At 43.7% G+C, this 20,137-nt stretch overlaps 1 protein-coding gene across 2 annotated transcripts in view; it reads right to left on the bottom strand.

The window, feature by feature from the left end:
* UVRAG (UV radiation resistance associated) overlaps nucleotides 1-8,073 on the bottom strand; it is a gene marked incomplete at both ends in the record, with an annotated part of 258,086 nt that extends 250,013 nt beyond the window's left edge. For both annotated transcript variants that reach the window (XM_084256101.1, XM_084256102.1), the window contains one exon: nucleotides 7,957-8,073. In XM_084256101.1, coding sequence (XP_084112227.1) covers nucleotides 7,957-8,073 — 117 coding nt within the window. The remainder of the gene's footprint in view (nucleotides 1-7,956) is intronic.
* Between the last annotated feature and the right edge of the window lie 12,064 nt (nucleotides 8,074-20,137).

The raw sequence follows: 20,137 nt of genomic DNA, 5'->3' as shown, positions 1-20,137 counted from the left end.
TTCTTATATGCATAAATAAATAAATCTTTAAAAAAAATTTTAAAAAGTATAAAACCTAAAATCTTTCAACTCCTCTCAGTAATAAAGCTATCTTTAATTTTTCTAAAATACCTCTAATTTGTAGCTGCACACATTCAAGGACATTAAAATAATGACAAATATTTCCTTTTTCCTTCCAGTAGCACTATGTCTGGCAGATCAAAATCATGCATTTGTTAACTATAAAAGTCTAATTATTTTTTATTTTCCATACACTTCAGGCCCTACTTATTAGTTTCAGTTCTGTTCTTGCTCTATTTCCAGTCAGTTGCACTTCTGTATTTTCTGCCACAAAGTTAAGAATTGCGACCCTGTGAAGAAAGTTTAAAATACACACTAAATCTTCAAAGGAAAATTACACATTTTCACAGGAAAGAAAATTCTCAAATTCTTGATGGCATTTTGTCACCTGAATGTTTTTAGCATGCAGATGATTTAATTTTCTGAAGCGTCCTTGGATAGCTTTGTTTACAAAGCAAAAAGCTCAAAAAAGGGCCATCATTTTATTTTGTAAATACACACTATATTTAATTTTTTTATCTGAGTCACAAAGAATGGGTTTAAAAAATATTTGTAGAGAAATAAATGCACACACTATGCTCTGCGCTGCAGGGGGCTCATGTTCCCAAAAAGAAACGGCTGTCTATCTATAGTGGCCCTACTGACTAAATAGGCTTTTTAGAAAACATAATAAAAAGATGATTATATTAGATCAACAAATGTAAGATCTCTAATAAACATGGAGAGAGAAACATATATACAACTAAATGAAGCTTTTTTTTTTAAAGATTTATTTATTTATGCATGCAAGAGCTGGGGTACAGGCCAGAGGTGTGGACGGTAAGAGGATTCACCAGAGACAGTAAGGAGCAGAACAGGCAGATCTATTGAAATATACTGCTGAGGGGAGCAGCGGGCTAGACAGGAGAGGTCTGCTGCACCAAGTGGGTCACCTCCCTGGCAGGGGATCGAACTCATGCAATAGCTGTGGATAGCTTCATAACACTGATGCTTAACCCCTTGAGTCACCAGGGAGGCCCCCAACTAAATGAAGCTTTATGAAGTTTTTTCTGCTTCCATAATTTTTTCTTTCATGTGTTTTAATCCCATTTCCTTCCTTGTAAGCTTATAAAGGTCTTGAAAGTAAAGAGCTGTATTGAAAAAGCATCAAAAATCCAAATTTACTAAGTTACTACTATGTAATAAGCACAGTATTATGTATGAATTTGTTGTAGGAAATAAAATATAAAGCATGATAGTTCTAAACCTGAGGTAACTTTTGGTTTTCACCAGAACCCCGTAAAGAGTGGGTGCCTACAGCAACTGGGCCTCAAAGACCTAGAGTATATCCCTGTGTTCACATTCTGTGAGTCTGAGAAAGTCACCTAGACCATAGAGTTCCCATTTGCAAAAGGAAGGGACTACTGATAAAATTCTCCCATGCAAAAGATTTCCAAATAATTTATGCAGATACGCTGCTCTCAGGAGGGAAAGCAAAATTCCCCACTCAAGTGTGGGATGTACATAGTGACTTCCTTCAAAAAGGACAAAGACAGTGTGAAAAGACAAGCAGAAACAGGTATCCTCATAGCAAAGAAACCTGACAAGTACAATCTCAGTTAACGGTGAAGAAGGTTAACACCAATGGAGATGAGTCATGTTAATGCTATCTACACTTGATATGATAGGCTGAAAATGGCACTTTAACTCTCTGACCTTCCTGTCAAAATCCCATAATCCAGTCTAACATTGGGGTGGGGGAGAATGAGATTAATTGTAAATGTTTGATCAGTACTCAACTCTGTTACCCCAAACAAGGAAGTATGAAAAATTATCACTAGGTTAGTACTAACGATCTATCAATAAATTAATGAATAAACAAAGCTGTTCTATACAGTCATGCCCCTCACAACATTTTGGTCAACAAAGAAGTGAATACATGTCAGTAATCCCTATATAAGCTTACCTATGTAGTAGACTATACTATCTATGTAAGAACACTCTATGACATTCATACAACATAATATAACACACTTCTCAGAATATATCACCATATAGTCACATGAATATACATACAGTAGAATATTGTACTGTCTTAAAAAGGAATAAAATTCTAACATGTGCTACAACATGGATGGATATTCAAAACATTATGCTCAGTGAATAAGCCAAACACAAAAGGGCAGACTTCTGATTCCATTTATATGAAGTACCCAGAATAAACAAATTCGTAGACAGAAAAGAGAGTTTACCAGGGGTTGGGAGATGGAAAATGGAGAGTTATTGTTTAATGGGTAGTTTCTGTTTGAAAAGATGAAAAATCTGGAAATGGTTAGTATGACTGTACAATGTTGAGACAAGTATTTAATGACACTAAATTGTACACTTCAGAATGATTAAAATGGCAAATTTTGTTATGTACATTTTACCAGTTTTTTAAAAACTAAGGAAAATCAATAAGCTATGGACTTTAGTTAGTAATAATAAAGTATCAATATTGGTTCATTAATTGTAGGAAATGTACCATACTAATGCAAGATGTTATGAATAGGAGAAATATGGGAAATTCCTTCTCAGTTTTTCTATAAATCTAAAACTAAAGTCCATTTAAAAGATTCCATAATACATACAAATAGCAAATCATATTATACACCTAAAACTAACATAATAGTATGCCAATTACATCTCAACTAAAAAAATACATGCAGGGGCCTCCCCGGTGGCACAAGGGGTTAAGCACAGCACTATAAAGCAATCCACAGCCTCTACAGCACAAGTTTGATCCCCGGCTGGCCAGGAAGCAACCCCCAGGAGCAGCAGACCTCTCCTGACAAGCCTGCTGCTCCCCTCAGCAGTGTACTTCGGTTAATCTGCCTGTTCTGTTCCCCTCTCTGTTTCTGGCAAATCCTCTCACCCCCGGCATCTCTGGCCTGTTCCCCAGCTCTTGTATGCATAAATAAATAAATCTTAAAAAAAAAAAATACATGGGGCAAGGGAAACCATTCCCCAAAGAAAGGGTAGGGTAGTAAATTACAGTTATCAGAATAAGTGCAAGAGGGATGATGGATAGACAAAATAATAACAAAAACAATAAAAAAGGCATTCATATGCCCCCTAAAAATTCAAATACTTCACCTCCTTTCCCCCCAAAAGGAAAAAATGCTCTTCAAAAATTAATGAAAAATACTGAGTAGCAATTAGAAAACTTAATGCCAAGAACATGAAGAAGCAATTCACAAAGAAATTAAAATGCTGCGAAAATCTATGCAAAGATATTGAAACTCATAGGGCTGTGTAAGGATAAATGAGATCATGTACTTAGAGTGGTATGCAATAAACAAAGTTATTAAAATATAAGTAATAATTTAAGAAATACTAATTTAAATAACAAAAATATGTGTCTATGCAAATTAATATATGTTTTTAAATCTGCATACATTAAACTAAAACTAAATTGGAAAACACTGAGAAAACATATGATGCCCAAAGTTGACATAAACATAAACAGGTAAGTAGAAGTCATAATTTGGTGGCAGAAGTAATAAGCATGTTCTTTTTGAGAAACACTTCGCTAATGTCTTCTAAAGTTAGAAAAGAAATATATATCCTTTGAGTTATTTCACTGCTCAAAATTTATCCCATAGACATCATACACACATACTAATTCCAAACAATAGAACAGAAAAACTTGAAGTAATCCAAAAGTTAATAATGGGATGTTAAACATAACTGAACATTGTTATGCAAAATGTGGCAGATGTGTATATAGTGACATGGACAACTGTCTAGGAAAAATAATAAACTGAAAAGGTTAATTTTTAAAAGATGGGATTAGGGCCTCCCTGGTGGCTCAGTGGTTGAGCGCTGGGTTGCAAAGCAAAGCTGCCCCGCAGCCTCTGCAGCGCCAGTTCGATCCCTAGCTGCTCCCCGGCCACCAGAGGAGGGTCCCACATGGCGCGCAGACCTCTCCTGCCGCCCGCTGCTCCCCTCAGCAGTGTACTTCGGTCCTTCTGCCTGCTCTGCTCCCCGCTCTGGCTCTGGTGAATTCTCTCACCCTCCCGCGCTTCTGACTGTACCCAGTGCTTGTATAAATAAATCTTTAAATAAATAAATAAATAAATAAATAAATAAAAGATGGGATTAAAGCAGGATAGAACTATTTAATCTGGGGCCTTCCATTTATATTTAAAAAGAACCAAACCTGCACACAAGATTGTGTTTAAGTATGTAAATGTATTTTCGAAGGAAAGTCTATAGCTTTTACCAAATTCTTAAAGGAATATGCAATTCCCCAAAAGTGAACAATCACTAAAAAGACTCCCCAGCTCAATATCTGAGAAACACAGTTAGATTATCTTCAAGTGAGGAAGTCTTTGGGGAGGAAAGAAATGCTCTCACTTAAGCTTTTAACTATGTATTAAATGTCTCTACCACAAAACACATTTTTATTTCAAGATTCCTAAATCTAAGGGTATGAGGGAAGTTATTCATCCTTTCTTATTCTTCAGAGGAATTTATATCACTAGTTACTTACAAACTTCAACTACAAATCAAAGAGCCAAAACAATCTTCAAAATGTTTGAATAATTCATGCTTAAATTTTAGCTAAAGACCACACAGAAACAAAAGGAGACAAAAATTAAGAGTTTCATATCAAATAGTAATCAAATAGTTACTCTGGACTATAGTTAGTACTGCAGCTTGTAAAGGCTCAAGAGCTGCGCAATCTTAATTAAGTTTTCTTTCAAAGATAAGTAGATTGAAACAAGAATAAATCCTTAGACATAGTTTTATGGACTTTCTTTGAGCAAAAATAAAGTTGTTTTTCTGGAGGCAGATGTGAAGGGGGAAAGTCCAATGCTTTTGGAACATTAGTATTTTAAACATTACAGCCATTAGAATCAATGGGACTTAATAACTGATAATAGCAAGGATACGCTATCCTAAAATGAAAATACTGTATCTTAGAACAGTGGTTTAACCAGGAGCAAAGGTCTTCCCTAAGGGACAAAAGGGAACATATGAAATTGTTTTTTGATTGTTCGAAATAGGCAGGGGGGTAGTGGCCAAAAATGTGGCTAAAAATTTTATAGCCCCATCTACCCCCTCAAAATGTTGAAAAAACCTTGTCTTAGAAGAAGGCTGGGGGAACCAATGAAGTTATGCTTTGAGATAATCAACTTATTGCAGAAATCTTAAAATAACAGGGTTTGTAGAAATAAATAGTGACACCTATCAAATAGCACCAGATCTATTAAAATAAAACAATTTTCCAACTATTTTTAAGATAATTATTGGAATTCTAATTTATCTAAACCTTTGAAAATTTTATTATTTCTTACTTATCAAAACCTGTGAAAAGCCACAGGCAAAGACAGTAAATTAATGCTAAAACATGAGGTTTATAAAGACACATCCTATGACTCTCAAGAACATACTGAGCAAAAGAAAACAGACACAAAAGACTATATTGTGCATGACTCAATTTATATACAGTCCAAGAACAGGAAAAAACTGATCTCTTAAAATGGTCAAATCAAAATGGTCCTTCGGGAGAGAAGAAAAGGTAACCCTGTAGGGGAGAGAATATAAGGGAAGCTTCTGGGACTCTAATAATTCTGTTCTTAATCCAGGCAATAGTTCTATAACCATTCACTTTGTAACAATTCATTAAGTTGTGTACTAATAATTGGTGTTCTTTATTGCATACAGCTAATACTTTAACAAAAATGTTTAGTTTTTTAATGTTTTATATTTGTATACTAAAACCTCAGCATTTTGACCTAGAAAGCTAAATTACAGTCAACTGCAAAAGTAAAAGTTGTTGTGATAGACTGCCTTCCAAGGTTTCAAGAGGATGACACCCCCAGAAAGCTGCAAATACCACTCAGGGCTCAACTGCATTCAGCTGTACACGCAGGCCACTACATATCCTTCTGCACTAATCCAAAACTGTGATAAATGCTTACAAAAGCTGTTGAATTTATCCCGCTGGCAGTCTATTTGGAATTGTTTCACCTAATGATGGAGATCAGGCACTATCCAGCAAATGCTTTCTCTTTCTCTCTCCTTTTTTTGGCTTGCTTTCACTTTCTTAATCTCATTTTCTCAAAAATCCCCCAAACTAAACCCCCCTAGGCCCTCTGTCACTCAGGATTTTCTTCAGTGTTCACCATTACCTCTCCTAGTATCCACCCTTACACACCTCCCCACCCCCCCACCCCCCCACCCCCCCCCCCCCCCACACACACACACACACACACACACACACACACGGGCGCGCCTGCAAAAAATTAACATTAATGTTCATTCCAAAGTCTAGCCCACCACTACCATCAGACTTTTATTCTCTCCTAGCACCTCATAAATACAATTCAAACCAAAGTACCCTCAAACTCCTCATACTCCCTACCCTCCCAGAAGCATCACAGCATCAAAACACCGGGACACATGCTATCCTAGTCTTTTTTTTTTTTTGCCCATTTTAAGAAAGTTTATTAAGGTTTATTAAGAAACAGAGATGCCTGCATAGGCACATTTAGGTAATCTTATAGCAAGATCTGCCTATCCCAGATTTTTAAATCACAAAAAGTTCTTGCTTCTGCAAATAACTCAAATCAATGGCCACCACTGTATTGACTGATTATCTCTAACTCCTCTCACTCAACTTCCCTCGATTCAGATCCATCTCATTTCTCACCTACACTTTGCTCCCAACCTCTACCTCCTTCCTTAGGTATCTCAGGGCCCATGGCAGGGATGGGGAGTTGGACGGAGAGCGTGAAGGAGCTCTCACTCTGTCCTGCGTGGCAGTGGAGAGGTCACTGATGTCTCAGACACCACGACCACGTGCACGCGCTGCCTGCTCTGACTCTAGCCCCACTACTTTCTAACCGCGAGGCTTTGGACAAGTGATTTTACGTCTTTAACTCAACTGCAAAATGGAGATAATAAAATTAGCTCTCTCATAAAATCGTGAGGATTAAATGAACGACAGGCTTTGATCACCTCGCATAAATTCAACGTGGTAAACTCTCAAGAACTGACACTTGCCCTCAAGTCCTCTCCTAGGAAGGAGGAACCTGGACAGGGAGCTAGATGATGACTCTCAGTCACTTTAAAAAGCTAATCCTCCTGCAAAGTCTCCTCTCCGGGGAGCGAAGGGCAAGAGAGAGATAACAGCAAAGAATTTTGTCAGATCGCCAAAGTCAGTCTCCCTCTTTCTTATCACCATGCAACGTGGATCCAAGAAGATCCCCACGGCCCTTGCTGAAGGGTGGGGGACACAGGAACACAGACCCCAGCTCCTCACTCCACGGCGGCGCCTCTGAGGGAATCGAGTAGGAAAGCGTCTCCCTAAACTGCTAAAATGCGTCGCCCGGAGGTCTGAGGACCGGGAAGAAAGTCCCAAATTGTGTCTCTTTTAAGGAATTGAGGAGCAATGCATAATAAAAGGGGGTTCAAAGTAAATGCCAGCAATCCTCCAGACGCCACGCTCCTCGGGCTGCGAGGACGGCCAGGCGGCGTCCCCGCCACGGGGAGAGAGGAAAGCGCTCTCCCGGTGGGACATCGGGGCGTCGCGGGCCCCGTCCCGGGAGGGCCAAGGAGGAGGGTCTTCCCAGCTCCCCGCAGAGCCGCGGGCTCGGGAGACTCGGGGTGTCACTGGCTCTCCCCGTCTCTGACGCCCCATCCCCTGTAACGGGATTTCTCCGGGGAAACTGAGACCTCCCAGGAGTTCGGCCGTCCCTGGGCATCCCGCCCTCGCAGAGCCCCCGACAGAGCCCCCCGGCGCTCCCCGGCCCCCGGGAGCACCCCGAGTCGTCCGCGGCCAGTTCTCAGGGTGTCCCGGCGGGCGCACGGTCAGCACGCCCGCTCTGGGGCTCGTCGCGGCCTCCCAGCGCCGCGGCCCCGGGTTACCTGCTGGGACGGCAGCTCCACATGCAGGGCCCGCGCGGCGGAGCCGGGGGGCAGCGCGGCGGCCGGGCCGGGGGGCAGCAGGGGGACAGGGCCCCCCGCCGACGCCGAAGCGCTCATCTCGACCCGCGGGCCGCCCGGCGGCGGGGCCGGCGCTCCTCCGGCATCCGCCACCACCTCTTAGCTCGGCCAGCCGCGCCCCGCAGCCCAGAAGCCCGCCGCCGGGGAGGCAGGACTGCGCTCGCCCACCTCCGCCGCCGCCGGGGGCTCAGGGAAGAGCCATATTACCGCAGTGCCAGCCCCTCCGCCCCGCCGAGGCCTGACGCGCCCATTGGTTCCACTCCCACGGGGGCGGGACCCAACGGCAGCCAAGGGACGAGCTATTGGATAAGAGGCCTGTCCGTCGCCGCTCGGACTGGCTAGGGGAGGCGGGACCCGAAGATGGCCTAAATTGCGTCTGTCAAACCGGAGTGAACCCGGGGGCGTGGCTTCTCTTTCTCCCAGTCTAATTGGTTCTTTCACTGCCATGGGGCGGGCTCTCCTGGTGGAACTGCAGTACCATTGCTTGAGGCGGCTGTCAATTACCAGTAAAGTGAAAGAGAGGCGGGATTTGATTAGGTAGCGAGCGTGTCTAAGCGCCGGCGTCACGTGCAGGGGGCGGGAGAGTCACCTGATTAGTAAGAGTCTAGCGAGCCACTTCCGCCCTCACCTAGTTGCCATGGTACCGTCCTGCCTGCTGGGTGGCGAGGGCTCATCTGCAATTGCAGACAGCTTGAAGTCTTTTCCGAGGCGTTGCTGTTAGCTGGCCGGGATTGAAAAGGGTTGATTTTATGTTTGGGCGGAAAATCACCACGCAGGATGCACTGAAGTCAGAAAGCTGCCAGGCAGTCCGATCTAGAGTTTCACAACTAACTCCTCGCCCCTCCTCGCGGTTTCACAAACCAGCATGCTGAGAGGCAAAGGGTGTTCGGCACCCAGGACGCTGTTTCACCTCTAAGATAGGTTACTTATGCTGTCCCCTAGAAAGACTTTCTTTTCCCCTCCTAGTGCTAACTTACACCTCAAACCTCAACAAGGGCTGGGGGCTCTTCTGCCCAAAGGCTTCTCTGCTGCACAAGGTCCCTGAGTTAGAAACCTTGCTTCTACCGTATTTCTCTAAGTAATATATTGCATTGTTTTTTAATAAGAATATCACCCTCGTGCAGAAACAAACACACCTGGATTCCTCAAACCAAAGGACCTTATCTGATTCAGCTCTGAATTCCCAGTGCCTAAGAAAGTATAAGTATATGGTTTTGGTTTGTTTCGTTTCTTAACTTTTTATTAAATGTATTTATTTTCTGTATCATGCCTCGTTGGTGGTAGAGTGGTGAGTGAGCATAGCTGCCTTACAACTATATGGTTTTTTTTTTTGAGGTGAAGAACCAGCCCTAACGCCACCTCTTCCACGAAGAGGTTTCCTTGACCATAATGATAACATCTATAGCAATCTATAGCATTCCTTGACCATAATGATAACATCTATAGCAATCTATAGCAATTGTTTCTACATTAGCATTGAGTCATTCGAAAGGATACCTATCTGCTTTTCTCCCCCCTTAGACTGAATTTCCTCACCTCTTAGACTGATAAAGCAGAAAGAACACAATGTTTTAGAATCAGATACAACAATAATCAGACACTTTGGAATCTTATCTCTGCAACCTTCTATCTATGTGTTCCTGGGCAAGCCAGTTCCCCTCTCTCAACTTTAGTTATCCAATCTGTAAAATAGAAACAGGGTCTCTGTAGGAATTAAGTAAACCCATATATATATATATATATATATAGCCATGTGCAGGACTTGGCATATAATAATTGCACTAAAAAATCTTTAACTAAAAGGTAAGCATACTCTTTCCAGGGTATTTAGAAGTCTTAAGACATTTTGGATCTAACATAGATGTCACACTGGCTTCTGTTATGGAACGCTGGGTTGTTCTCCATGGTTGGAGCTTAGAGTGTGTGGTCAGGTGTTTGTTGAGAAGGAAATAAATGAAAATGCTAAATCTCTTTCAGTTCAATTCAGTGCCAATATCTGGTGGGATTGCACAGAAAATATATTTGTTTCCAAGTTCTATTAATTTCCTGAAACTCCTGTATCCACACAAATTGGGCAGCTTTGTGGTTTTTTTTTTTTTTAGATTTATTTATTTATGCATACAAGAGCTAGGGTACAGGCCAGAGATGCGGGGGGTGAGAGGATTCACCAGAGACAGAGTGGGGAACAGAACAGGCAGATCGACCCAAGTACACTGCTGAGGGGAGCAGCAGGCGAGTCACGAGAGATCTGCCTTGCCATGTGGGTGGCTCCCTGGCCGGCCAGGGCTCGAACTCCTGCTGCAGTGGCTGAGGATTGCTTCATAGTGCGGTGCTTAACCCCTTGCACCACCAAGAAGACACAAATTGGGCAGCTTTAAACTACAGAAATTTTTTTCTATCACAGTTTGAGAGACCGGAAGTTCAAAATCAAGACATCAGCTGGGCTGTGCTTTCTCAGAAGACTCTAAGGGAGCATCCTTCCTTCCTTGCCTCTTTCATCTTCTGGTAGTTCAAGGTATTCTTTGGTGTGTGGCTGCTTAACTCCAATCTCTGCCTGTCTTCACATGGACTTCTTTTCATCCTATGGCTTTTCTTCATTTCCTTATAAGGACACTTGCTAATTGGATTCGGGGCCCACCCACATCATCCAGATCTCATTTTGAGATCATTGGAGACCCTTTTTTACAAATAGGGCATTGTAGACGGTAGAGCATAAACTAGCTGTTGTTTGGGGTGGGGGGGGGCCATCATTCCACCCACCACTTATGAAAATGGGCCTGTAGAGAGAGAACACAGAAGCACTCTGTAGGGTAAGGAAAAATGTCAGGCTTTTCTGCCCTCCCGCCATCAGGATAGATGATGGATCCTTGTCCTGAATGCATGCCTGATGGCGGCACCTGGAATAGGGTGTGGGTATAGGTAGTTGGGATTCACCTGGGCTGAGACTGGGCTTTTAAGGGCGGCGTCACGGGGATGCCAGTAGAAGTCAAAAAAGAAGCCGAGAGAGAAGCAAGAGCAGCAGAAGCCGAGAGAGAAGCAAGAGCAGCAGAAGCCGAGAGAGAAGCAAGAGCAGCAGAAGCCGAGAGAAGGCCAGAGAGACCAGAGTGAAGACCTGCTGGGGGCTGGGAGGCCTGCCAGCCTACCGGCCCCCCAGCATCCCTGCCTGCCATGTACCTGGTAATCCCAATAAAAGCCTGCAAAAGCCACTGAGGGCTCTAGGACTCTGATTCCTCCTTTACCCGGTCTGCTGGATCATAGAAAACCTGCCTTGTGGCCGTTCCTACCCTTACACACTCCTTTAAGGGTCAGCTCTGAATATTCACTACCTTTATTACTTCATTTGATCAACAAATGTTCATTGAGGGCTTTTCCAGGTCAAACCTTTTGCTACGCTAGGAAATCTAAGTCATACATCCCCAGAGAAACTGCCCACTCCTAGTAGGGGAGTCCAGTAACAAACAGAGTGACCCACTTGCTCAGCGCTGCCTCTGAGAGAAGTCCGGGGGTGCTGTAAGAACTAAGGAGGGCTTTCACACTAGACGTTACATTTAAACAACATTGAAGGACCAATTTAATCTCACACTCATCAGGAAGGAAGGAAAGGCTATTCCAACAGAGAACAGGATGCATTTCCACACGCCTTTACTGAGGTTCAGCTCAGCACAAGCTGGTTGCTGGGCATTGAAAATAAAGACCTCAAGTAAACAACCCTTTTTAGACTTTTGCACCCGTTACAGACAGGCTCCATACAAAAGGGAGTTTCCATGTTTCCTGCCCCACCTAGGGTAGGGTGGAGCTGAGCACAGAGGGGAAGCTGAAGAAGATTTGAACAAGGAGACTTGGCGGGGACACATGGTGCAGAGAGTCATGGGAATGAAGGTAAGCTTGCTTCTTGGCTTTGGACTTAGGGGACATGAAGGAGACACTTGGAAGAGACGGGGGTGAGAGAGCCATGGGAGGCTCCCATCGGCAGCCATTAGCATGATTTGTACTTTGATTTTGCTTCTTTCTTCACAGACTACCCTGGCTCCTTCTGCCCCTTCTCTGTGGTCCCCTGCCAGAATCTCTTCCTCATCCCTCCTTATTCTCCAAACTCATGGGTACAATTATTGAGTAAATAAAAATAAGAACAGATTGGTCTTTCTACATGTCGAACTGAATTAAGTTAAATCTGTCCCTTTCCTTTCAAAATAGTCTATTTTCTTCCAGGTTTTACTCTTTTAGTCAAACACCCATCAGATCTTGACCAGGTGTGCCCATCTTACTATAACGCAGAGAGCATCCCTGATGGCTAGGCACTCACAGATAATTTCAATAGAAAGTGGTAAATGCAGTAATTGAGATGATGTGCGAAGTATAATGGCACAGAAGAAGAAATTGCTAATTGCAATATGTGGTACAGGAAGGTCCGTGGAGCTGGGCAGAAAGAACAGCATGAGCAAAGGCACGACGGCAGAGAACACGGCGTTTGCAGAGTTTGACAAGGCTGAAACAAAGGTTAGATGGAGGCGCAGAGACTTGAAGAGGAAGGTGGGCCAGGTAAGCACGTGAATATCAGACTGAGGAACTTGGGCTAAATCTTAGGTAGCAGGGAGTCCTTGGCAAAGATACTCAGGCAGCCCTAAAGAGGCATCTTTGAAGGGGCAGGAATAAAAAAATGATTTTTTTCGTGGAAGGCTTTTGTGGAAGGCCAGGTGAGAATTGTAAACAAAGAGGTCATTCCCCAAAAAGCCCACAAGCACCTAAGGACTCTGAAAGGCAGGTCCTTGGTCAGCATATCTCTGTGGCTCAATTCTCTCTCTTTTTTTTAAAGATTTAATCATTTATGCATATAAGAACTGGGGTACAGGCCAGAGGTGTGGGAGTGAGGGGACACAGCAGAGACAGAGTGGGGAGCAGAACAGGCAGACTGACTGAAATACACTGCTGAGGGGAGCAGTGGGTGAGACAGGAGAAATCTGCTGGGCCATGTGGGTTGCTCCCTGGCCGGTGGGGGATCAAACTCCTGCTGCAGAGGCTGCAAATAACCTGGATAACCCATTGCGCCACCAGTGAGGCCCTGTATCTCAGTTCTTTGAGACACTTTTTTAAAAAGCCTTCCTAGTTCTGAATTAATTGCCACCTCCTCTGAGTGTCTACAGTGACCTCCTGACCTCTATTTACTACAGGTCTCCATGTGCCTAGCTAGTCACATGCTGAGGGATATGTGGTTTTCTCTCCACTCTGCTAGAAGGTCCTGCTTTTGAATTTACTCTGAATCCCCACCATCCTGCCACAGAGAATTGGCTCCATAAGCTTCAGTGAGCAAGTGACTATTGAATAAACAAAATTGGTGCATGGATGGATGACTATTGAGTAAGTGAATGATTCCCCAATGAGAGGAAATCACTTTGCCCAAGGTCACACAAAATTCTTGTATTATTTGTGGCAAAGTTGAAACAAGACTTGGGCCTCTTAGCCCCAAGACTCAATTCCAGTGGTTTTCACACTGCTATGGACTATGAATGTGCCCATGTGAGCACGTGAGCTTGTGAATTTATGGGCCAGCATGGGTGACACACACTGGATACAAGCACATTTAACCCAGGAGACTATTACTGGGAGTCACCTGGAGAAAATTTTTCAGGGGAGTCGATTTCACAGTGGAGTCCGAGGGATGAATAGAAGTGGACAAGGTGGCTACAGTGAGAGCAAGAGGAGAAATTTGGGCAGAAGGAACAGCCTACAGAAAGAGCATGAAGAATTGAAGGAACTGAAGGGGAGCAGAATTTGTCACCCCCAAACATGTCTCTTTGACAGAAGGATTGTTATGAACTGGCTATTTGTAAAAAATGACAGACTTAGGAAAAGTTTTGAAAACCAAGTTACCCTTTTATAAGAGACATTTGCATTTATAAGGGCGTTCCCCTCTCTGTACTAGGAAGTGGAAGATGTGCAAATGTCTAGAAACTTATCAAAGGAGAAGGCTGAGGCTTTAAGTCTGCACTACAACTATAGGGAGAGTGAATTGGTCAGGCTTTTGCACCGCTGGCCTCTGTGGCTATCACCTGGGCCTTGAATGCAGAAGGCTCTTGGGAGCGTGGGCCTAGGCACAGGTGCCTGACTGTGGACACATGGAGTATGGTGTGGCCACGTGCAAGTGGGCACACCCAAGCCTGGAGCTGATATCACTCAGAGACAAAAATGGCTATGGTAGAATGGCTATGAGAGGAAGAGGCCATGAGAGGAAGCCAAGAAGAGCTGAGAGAAAGAGTAAAGATTCCCCGGGGTCTACCAACAGCCTGCCCCCACCCCCGCACCCAGTCACCCCTGCCTACCCTGGTTGCCTGGTTGCCCCACTACAACAACCATACCCAGGTGTGCTGTGCACTCCCAATAATCTGCCACAACTGGCTCCTGGCTCCCTCATCTGTTGTCTTTAACTGAAGATGATACTTGAGGTGATGACTTGGGTCATTTCTGAGAGTTACTCAGTTTTCCTGGGTCTCTCTCCTGTGTACAGGAGGTATACATGTTAGTAAACTTCTGACTATTACAGGGGGTGTCTCAACCAAGAACCCAGAAGGCTAGAGGGAGAATTATTTTTTTTCTCCAACAGCAGTAAAAGGAAAGACCAGTCAGGAACAAGAGTAGGGAACAAGAGGCAGGCCGGACAGAGTAAAATATTTTTGGAAAGAAATCAAAAGTAAAATAAAAGCCAAACCTCCTTTACAATTTAGTATTGCTTTTATTTGTAATCTCATATGGCAGAAGCTGCATCATCATTTCAGTACTTAGAACTTCTGAAATTGTGATCCAGACTTACTGGCTCAGAACGAGGTTAGAGGTTCCAGCAGGGGGGCCTTCCTGGTGGCGCAGGGGTTAAAAGAATGGGCTATCAAGCTATCACCAGCCACTGCAGACAAGTTTGATCTCAGGCCGGCCAGGGAGCAACTCACATGGCCCAGCAGACCTCTCCTGTCTCGCCTGCTGCTCCCCTCAGCAGTGTGTTTCAGTAGCTCCACCTGCTCTGCTCCCTACTCTGTCTCTGGTGAGTCCTCTCACCCCCCACACACCTCTGGCCTACACCCCAGCTCTTGTATGCATAAATAAATCTTTTTTAAAAAGAGAGAGAGAGAGATTCCAGCAGAGCCATACCCTGCCAGATGATACATTCCCCATTGGAGCCTGTATTTGAGGTAGGAAGATAACTATCGAAGGGTTTAAGCAGGGTAGTGACGTGATCTGATCTGTGATTTAGAAATATTTCACTGGCAGCTATGTGAAGAACACATTTAAGGGGGGGAGGGGGAGCAGTAAAAAATAAGAACAGTAAGTTGTGATGTTGCTTCATTGGGTTAGGAACAAACTGAGTTAGAACAAAGGAATATGGCAACATTCCTGGAAAGAAAGAAACTCACAGGATGCCTGATTTCCCTTGTTTACTCCTGGAGACAGGCACATTTTCAGAGGGTTTCTGAGAAAGTATTCTTGATATGCAGTGGTGCAACTGAAAGAATGTCAAGCCAGGGATAAACAAATAAACAGACAAACATGTCAGTCTGGGCCAGCAGCTTATAGTCTGCATGATTTTATGCAAATTGACTTCCTTCCTTGATTATTTTCTCTGGGGGCTAGAGAGAGCTAACTTTTGTCCAATACTTTACATATAATAAATACTACGGTCAATTCCTGAGGAATATTGTAAAATAGGCATCATTGTCTCAGTTTTACAGAAGCCTGAAAAGTGGATCAGCAAAAGGAAACTAGCTGCACAAAGTCACCTGTTTCCTAATGGTGGATTGAGAGTGAACCAGGCATCTGGCTTCTGGGCCAGGATTCTCTCTCCCCGTACCACATTTCCTGCTCTAATTAGAATACACTGTGTAGGACTGAATTTTACCAAAGGAATAAGAATCTTACTCCCATCAACAGCAAAGTATAGCTGCAAAAAATCCAAGGGATAAAATACTCTAAATCGTTCTTTTAATCTCTTTTTCTTCCTAAATAATTTAGTCCAAAAGCCCTTAGGGTGGGGTCAGAGAACAGGAACCTGAAACCTGGGTGAGGGCAGCACGGCAGCCCTGAACAGAATGACAACCAGAGTGAGATGAGGGTGTCGTGCACAGTGGAATAGAAAGGGAAATCCAGAATACGGTTCAGAATTGGAGGGGAATAACATGTTCATGTGACAGGGCAGGCTAGAGCAAATTTTCAGAGTCCAAACAAAACTAGATCCATAATTTGCAAAACCTAATACAAAATGAAAATGTGGAGTCCCTTGTGCAAAAATTAAGAATTCTTATAAGACAACAGCATTTAATCAAGCTTGGGCCCTTCCAAACTTGGGGTCCATTGTAATTGCGCTATATCCCATGAAACTGGCCCTGAGGAGAGCATTAGCCGTGGAGCCGGCAGTGGAAGACAGTGGTAGCATGAGAGATTGGTTATGCACATTTATGGGAAATGTAAGTGAAAACCACAATGAGATACCACCTCACTCCACTGAAAATGGTCCATGTCAAAAAGAACAAAAACAGGGCCTCCCCGGTGGCACAGCGGTTGAGCGCTGGGTTGCGAATCAGCCCGCAGCCTCTGCAGTGCCCGTTCAATCCCTGGCTGCTCCCCGGCCACCAGAGGAGGGTCCCGCATGGCACGCAGACCTCTCCTGCCTGCTCTGCTCCCCGCTCTGGCTCTGGTGGATTCTCTCGCCCTCCCGCGCTTCTGACCGTACCCAGTGCTTGTATAAATAAATAAATAAATAAATAAATAAATAAATAAATAAAATCTTTATTAAAAAAAAAAAGAACAGAAACAATAAGTGCTGGTGAGGGTGTGGAGGGAAAAAGAACCCTCTTATACTGTTGGTCATAATGTGGACTGGCCCAGCCCCTGTGGAAAATGATATGGAAGTTCCTCAGAAGATTAAAAATAGCTATGCCATATGACCCAGCAAGTCCACTCCTGGGAATACAGGCATAATATAGGAATAATACAAAAACACTAATTTGAAGGGAAACATTCACTCCCATATTCATAGCAGCACTATTTATAATAGCCAAGCTAAGGAAATAAACTAAGTGCCCAAAAACTGATGAGTGGAACAAGACGATGTGGTATAGATACATAGTGGAATACTACTCAGCAACCAAAAAGGCAAACTTATGGATGGAGCTGGAGGGACTATGGTAAGTGAAATAAGTCAGAAGGACAAAGATAAATACCATATGGTGAAACCAAACAAAGGGTCAGGTGAAGCCAAACTTAAAGCATAACCCTTGAAAATCTGCCTATAGAACTGAGGAATCCAGAGCGCGAGGGGGAGGGTGAGAACAAAGTAGGAGGAAAAAGGGACTTGAGCGGTGGGCGATGGATGCTTGGGCTGTGGCTGCACTATCATAGTGACACCGGAACGGGGTCCTACATTCCCAAAATACAAACAACAATGTCAGCCAATAGTACCTCAATAAAAAAAAAAGTTAAAAATAGGGTTCTTACTTCCCTGGTTTTGACTTGCAACCTGGCACTGCTGAAAGGGGACTTGCAGGAGGCATGTAGAGCTACTTGTAGGAAACATGTAAGTGAAGAAGCAGGTGGGGAGGCTGACAATGGCAGCTACTGTCATGCTTTGTACTTTGATTTTGCTCCTTTTGCCCCAGACTTGCCAGCCCCCTTTCATCCCTTTCTTGTGTTTCTCTGCCAGAAAGTGCCTCAGACTTGCAGCAAGTCTTCCTGTCTCCAGGGCTCTATAACAGTGTAATCTCCATAGAAAGGGGAGGTTGCAGGTTCCCTGCCTCATCTAAGAAAGGGTGGAGCTGAGCAGAGAGGGGAGGCTAAAGACGTCTTGAGAGAGAGGCTGGAAGGAGAGAAGACCAGGAGGGGGCACATGGAGTGGACATGTGAAGAAGCAGCCATGCTTGCTTCTCAGTCCTGGACTGTGTCAGTGACTTGGGGGACATGGAAGGAAACACTCAGAAGAGACAGAGGTGTGGGTCAGAAAGATCCGTGAGGAGGCTGGCAATGGCAGCCTTTATCTCGACTTGATTTGGTTTTGCTCTTTTCCTTCTAGACTTGCCTGGCCCCTTCTGCCCCTTTCCCATGGGTGCCCACCAGAAGGTGCCTTAGACTTGTGGCAGGCTTTTGGGCCTCAGTGGCCCTGCTTTGGGTCAACCCTGTTTTTTGTTTTTAAGATTTATTTATTTTTATACAAGAGCTGGGGTACAGGCCAGCGGTGCGGGAGGGTGAGAGGATTCACCAGGGACAGAGCAGGGAACAGAACAGGCAGACTGACGAAATACACTGCTGAGGGGAGCAGCAGGTGAGACAAGAGAGATCTGCTGCATCATGTGGGAATCGCCTTGGCGGGCTGGGAATTGAACCCACCCTGCGGAGGCTGTGGACAGCCTCACAGCACTGTGTTCAACCCTCTGTGCCACTGGGGAGGTCCGGGTCAACACTGTTTGGCTGAACATTTACCCATGAGGAGATGGGTACCTTTGGGTGTTTAATTGGAAACTATTATCTTTCTCTTCTCTTTATTGCACACTGATTCTATCAAAGTTCTTTTCTATTAAAGGTTTAGACACTAAGAGTAAGTTTTATCTTTATGTGGCAGATGGCAGACCCCATTTAGAGTTTGGGGGTCTTGGGACACCTCTCAATCTTCCCACTCATTGCCCCATTTCAGGCTAAACCTGGCTGGACATTTGTCCACAAAAGGATGGTAATTTGGTGGGTCTTACTGAGAATTTTCTCTCTTCTCTTCCCTCTCTATGCACATTAATTCCATTAAAGATCTACCATACTAAGAGTATGCTTTCTTTGTCTTTACATGGCAGATGGCAGATCCCTCTAAACCATGCATGTCTGGGGATCCCTGGATACCTCTCAGTCACCCACTAACAGTAGGAAGAATCCATCATCCAAATCTATAATATTTCTGCTAAAGATGGATAATATGAGTCAACCATAAGGAAATATGATTAATAAAACTAAATGGTGTTCTACAGAATACCTGGTCTGTAATCTATAAAACTATCATGATCAGGGCCTCCCTGGTGGCGCAGGCAGTTGAGCGCAGTACTGTGAAGCTGTCCGCAGCCTCTGCAATGCCAGTTTGATCCCTTCCGGCCATGGAGCAACCCACATGGCGCAGCAGACCTCTCCTGTCTCGCCTGCTGCTCCCCTCAGCAGTGTGTTTCAGTCATTCTGCCTGTTCTGTTCCTCACTCTGTCTCGGGTGAATCCTCTCACCCTCCACATCTGGCCTGTGCCCCAGTTCTTGTATAAATAAAATAAATCTTTAAAAAAAAAAAAAAACCACCATCATGGTCATGATTGTCAAAGAGAAGATGAAGAACTGATTCAGACAAAAGGAATATGATATTGCCATTTATAATAAGAAAGACATATAGTCTTTATTCACTGATATTGGCACAAAGTTCAAAAAACTCTCATAATCCCCTATGTAACAGCCACAGGGGTCTCTATTTTTACCTTAGTTTTGTTCCAAGCTCATGAAAGAGCTTCAGAGCTTCAGAGCAATAAAAGTGAAGTGGATGTCTCTTGTTTTTAATAACAAGATATATCCAACCATGGATGAGTTTATGTTAATGAGTGAAATTTGGAAAGGGTGAGTAATTAGGAATCTCAAAAATCATCTGCTATTTTACAACTGAGAAATGGAACTTATAAAATGTATGCTACTGTGATTTAATGTTACATAAAAAATGTAGGCGATAAAACTATGTGTAATACATGTAAAAATATTATTTAGAAAGACACATACCAAAGGCTGTAACACTGATTGTTGGAAAATACCTTGTAGAAGAATTTGCAATAAAGGGAAATAGGATAATGAAAAAGAAGTCTGAAATATGTGTGGGACAGAAATTTGTTATGAAAATCATTGGTTGAAGCCAAGGGGTGGAGGAAATTGCTATTTTTCTCCTCCCACTGATCACATTATATAACTCACTAAATAAGAATTTCTTCCACCCTCTCAGGAGTATTAGGGAAAAGTGCCTCTTAACTAGCAGCTTCCCATGGAAAGAAAAGTGAAATATTTTGTTGGTGAGAAGGCCCGACACTGCCACCCACTGGCACAGATCCTCAATAAGTGGATA

This window comes from Talpa europaea (assembly GCF_964194135.1).
Source record: "Talpa europaea genome assembly, chromosome: 1".
NCBI classification, from domain to species: Eukaryota; Metazoa; Chordata; class Mammalia; order Eulipotyphla; family Talpidae; genus Talpa; species Talpa europaea.
The sequence above is the reverse complement of the archived record's forward strand: the minus strand, read 5'-3'. Positions and strand labels throughout refer to the sequence as shown.